The sequence below is a fragment of the Elephantulus edwardii genome, unplaced genomic scaffold, assembly GCF_000299155.1.
Source record: "Elephantulus edwardii isolate Elephantulus edwardi_28Jun2011 unplaced genomic scaffold, EleEdw1.0 scaffold00127, whole genome shotgun sequence".
Classification (NCBI taxonomy): Eukaryota; Metazoa; Chordata; class Mammalia; order Macroscelidea; family Macroscelididae; genus Elephantulus; species Elephantulus edwardii.
Genome location: NW_006399877.1, coordinates 1,082,720 through 1,087,324, shown reverse-complemented (window position 1 = coordinate 1,087,324; position 4,605 = coordinate 1,082,720). Strand labels below are relative to the sequence as shown.

The window sequence follows — 4,605 nt, the reverse complement described above, 5'->3', positions numbered from 1 at the left end:
TGGAATGGAAAGAGGCTTCAAATAAGGAAAAACACAACTTAAAAAGAGAAACAAGGTAGGATGCATCTCACTTCCTGATTTCAAATCCTACTACACTACTGTGGTGGTCAAGACAGCATGTTACTGGTACAATGACAGACACATTGAATTGAGAACCCAGAAATCAGCTCATCTTTCTATGGTCAACTGATTTTTTATAAAGAGATTAAATCAGTTAAGTAGGGAAATGATAGCCTCTTTAATAAATGGTGTTGGCAAAGTTCGAAAACTATCTGCAGAAAACTCAAGCAAGATCCAAATCTCACTCCATACACAAAAAGAAACCCAAAGTGGATCATGGACCTGTGATTAAAACCAAGGACTATAAACTTCATTAGAGAAAAGCTTGGAAGAACTCTAGGAGCCCTAATCCACAGCATGAACAATCTTCCAAGCATCCTGAAAAACTAACAACCAGGAGAGGATAAAATACATGAATGAGACCTTCTAAGAATAAAATCTCTATTAACATCCAAAAACTTCTCTAACAGGGTAAAAAGGGAAGCCACAGACTGGAAAAAATATTTGGTAATGACATGTCAGATAAGGGACTTATATCTAGAATTTATAAAATACACTGCACAAGATAAAGGTAAATAACCCAGTTGAAAAATGGGCACAGGATATGAACAGACACTTCACCAAAGAAGACATTCAGATAGTAAACAAACACATGAAGTAATGTTCTAAATCCCTAGCTCTATGAGAGATGCAAACCAAAACAATTTGAGATAGCATCTCACCCCAGTGAAAATAGCAAAATTTAACAGAACAGCAAACAACAAATGCTGACGATGTTGCAGAGAAACTGGAAACATTATTCACTGTTGGTGGGAGTATAAAATGATGCAACCACTATGGAGGACAGTATGTTGCTTTCTCAAAAGTTTGGAAATAGTAATACCATTTGACTCAGCAATTCACTGGGAAGATACCCTAAAGAAACCAGAATTGCCACCCAAACAGATATATGAACACCCAATGTTTATTGTGGCTTTGTTCACAATAGCAAAGAGATGGAAACAACCCAAGTGCCCATCAACAAACGAATGGCTAGAGAAGCTGTGATATATTCACACAACAAAATACTATGCTGCATTGAAAAAGAAAGAACTCATGAAATAGTATACAAAATGGGTGACCTGAGTGAAATATCTCAGTCACAAAAAGACAAATACTGCGTAGTGTCACTGTTGTAAAATGGGACTAACTAGAGTTGGGGGGAAACTAAGAGGGAATAAATAATGTATACTGCATTGAAACAGATGAGAGAGAGAATTGTTTAGGAGGAATATATGATTAGGTATTATTGTCATGACAACAGACCAGAATGAAAGCTGCATAGTGGAGTGGACTGGGCGGGAGGGGGAGATTGTATAACAATGAAAGAATTTTTTTTTTACTTTTCAAATAGAAAACAATAAAAAGACATGAGCCAGAATATTTATAGCAGCACTTTTCATAACACAAAGCATTATTAATATTTTCCATAATGATTACAAATATATATGTATGGTTATAGAGTTCTGTGATGAAATGCTACAACCAGAATGCATGCATTATTGTTACATGCACAGTCATCAATAAAGGTTAATGAAAGTAGCATTCACTTAGAAAATCCATTCACTAAACCTAATGTACTAGAAATTGGTGCTTATCAGCAGGCAGGGGTGGAACATGAAGGAGTTTACAATTCATGGTGGGGGGGGTCCTCCCTACGAGAGCTCAGTCCCTCTGTGAAGGAAGACACACCCACCTCATCTAAAATTTTACATTACAAAGAAAGAAATACCATTGAAGTGCTATTTTATTACCGCCATATATTAGATTCCAGAGCACTTGAATGTCCTATGCTGGAGTTGGACCAAAGCCTAAAGCCTTCTTCAAGGCATCCTTAAACTCTGTGTTCCTCAAACAGTAGATCAGGGGGTTCATTATTGGAGTGAGAACAGTGTAAACAGCAGAGATGAGCTTGTTGGAGCTCCGAGTGTCAATGGCCTGGGGTCGGACATACATGAAGATCATGGCCACATAGAACATGGTGACCACGGTGAGGTGGGAGGCACAGGTAGAGAAGGCCCTCCAGCGACCAGTGCCTGAAGGGATGCGCAGCACAGCCAGGGTGATGTGACCATAGGATAGCACAGTGGCCACCAGGGGGAACACCAGGATGATGAAGGCCAGGATGAAGTCCACCAGCTCTGCAGTGGAGAAGTCCGTGCAGGCCAGTTTGAGGATGGGTGAAATATCACAGAAAAAGTGGTTCAAGACGTTAGAGCCACAGAACGTAGCACTGGAGATAAAGTATACCTTGATCATTGAGATGGTGAAACCACTTGCAAAGGAGAAGCCCACCAACTGGACACAGAGTCCTGTGGTCATGATGACTTGGTATCGCAGGGGGTGGCAGATGGCCACATAGCGGTCATAGGCCATGGAGGCAAGGAGCACACACTCCGTGCACACCAGGGAGCTGAAGAAGTAGAGCTGAGTCATGCACCCCACGAAGGAGATGCGTTTCCTCTGAAGGAGGAAGCCGTCCAGCATCTTGGGGATGATGTTGGACACATACCAGATCTCCAAGGATGACAAGGCACTCAGAAAGTAGTACATGGGCCTGTGGAGGGGGCTGCTGCTCCAAACAGTGAAGATGATGGTCAAGTTCTCCACCAGGACGAAGAGGTACATAAGCAGGAAGATGAGAAAGAGCACATACTGCAGCCCCGGTGCTGTGGGGAAGCCCAGCAGAATGAAGGCGCTCACCTTGGTGACATTCTCACCCCTCATTCCTCTGTGTGTGGGCACTGCAGGTCTGCAAAACATCGCCATACAAGAGTAAAGGACTGAGGGGCAGCTGGAGAGAATAAAAGCGGGACCCAGAGGGTGAGGTCACCATCTACTTTTAAAGGCCTGACTCTTGACTCTTGACAGCAGTGCATAATAACTAAAAAATTTATTTGCCAAATTTTAAATCTGAAAAATCCCCTGTGCTGAATTTAGATATAGTAAGGAAGCAGGAAAAAAAGGAGGAAGATATTCTGAGGAGCAGGTGCTTGAGACTTGAGGGAGACTGCTGAGCCTCAAGAGCCCGCACTCCCCCATGCTGTGCCTCAACCATAGTGAAGATCTGCGAGCTTTCCTCCTCACCTTTTAGAGATGTGAGGCTGTCATTCACTCTCAGATAAGTAGTGCGTGTCATGAGAAGTGCCTCACAGAGAGTGAGCTCTGTATAAACCAAGAGCACATCCATGACCCTCCCTAGGAGACGAGCCCTCCCTGTCTGAGAAGTTACTGCAAATAAGTGTGATTTTCCCCCAAGTGTCTCTATTCTGTGACCCAGCTACTCCCATCCCCACTCACCAACATGAGAAGCAGCTAGAAAGGAATTCCCTTGGTGTGGAGGTCTACACTCAGGAAGACATTTCCAAAGCCATGGAATTTCAAGTATGCCAACTAAAACTTAATGTCTCTTAGAAGCAAAGGAGTTGCAATCTCTGTCCTACCGGGGTGTTCTTGTCTGACACTGAATGTTCTGGGTCATTGTCAGGGGCGGGGCAGTGCACATATGTCCAGCTGAGCAGGTCACAGAAGGCTTGCTGTCCATAAGGACTGGATGTCTAGGGCCTCTGGAAGGAAGAGCCCCCACAACCGACTGCTCTTTTCTTCGGGGTTCCAAGTCTCGAGATTCCCGTCATACAGGTCAGTAGAATCCCCTCCCTAGTTTGTGCTGATTATCGGGGCAGTAGAAAGCCCTCTAGAGCTAGCTGTGCTCTCTAACACGTGGGACCACTAATTCTTGCCAGCTCCAACAGTGACCCATAGCAAATGGGTCATTAATGAGTTGACTGCTTAATCAATAGCTTAATTGTTTAAACACAACATTTTTGTTTATAAGTGATTACTAAATAGTCTCTGGAGCCCATCTCTTCATCTGAACATTCGCCAATGGCTATGTTTTCTTTTCAGATAAATTTTCTGGATTAGAATCATTTTGGGTTTAGAAAACCATTGCAAACTGTGCTAGTAATTCCTGAATCCCCTCACCCAGCTTCTCCTGAGGAAGAGATTTACACATCCCAGGAACATCTGTGAGAACCAAGCATCAACCAGACTTCAGAGGGACTCCAACCTCATTTCCACTAACAGATCTTTTAAGAAAATTTGAGAGAGAAGACAGAAGGTTTCTCTACTTAGAGAGTCAGTATTTTCAGGTATACCAGTGGAAAAGTGCAGTGCCACCCTTCCTGCCTTGGCTGGTACCCCCACCTGAAGCCATACAGGGGCACCTTGCCTCATATCTGCAGAAGCACCAGGGTCAGGGGGAAGCACTAGTGGCCTGAAGCACTCGTGGCCTGTGGGTGGCTGTGTGTTGTGCACTTCTGGGTCCACAGTAACTCCAGCTGGGGCTGGATGTGTGTTGGGAACTAGGACTTGGTTTGGCATCATGAATGTGATGCCCACCTACAGAGCTGTGGGCTACTAGGCTGGATGTTGGAAAGGGGATTACAGAGGAGTCCCACTCTTCCCCTACCAGATTCGGGTCAGGGGCGCATGGCTGTGGTCAGT

General features: G+C 44.1%; 1 protein-coding gene across 1 annotated transcript; it reads right to left on the bottom strand.

Annotated features, from left to right (window-relative positions):
- Nucleotides 1-1,887: 1,887 nt before the first annotated feature.
- LOC102861228 (olfactory receptor 6B2-like) lies at nucleotides 1,888-2,826 on the bottom strand. Its single transcript, XM_006893504.1, has one exon. It carries the CDS (start codon nucleotides 2,824-2,826, stop codon nucleotides 1,888-1,890), a length of 939 nt encoding a protein of 312 aa, XP_006893566.1.
- Nucleotides 2,827-4,605: the final 1,779 nt, after the last annotated feature.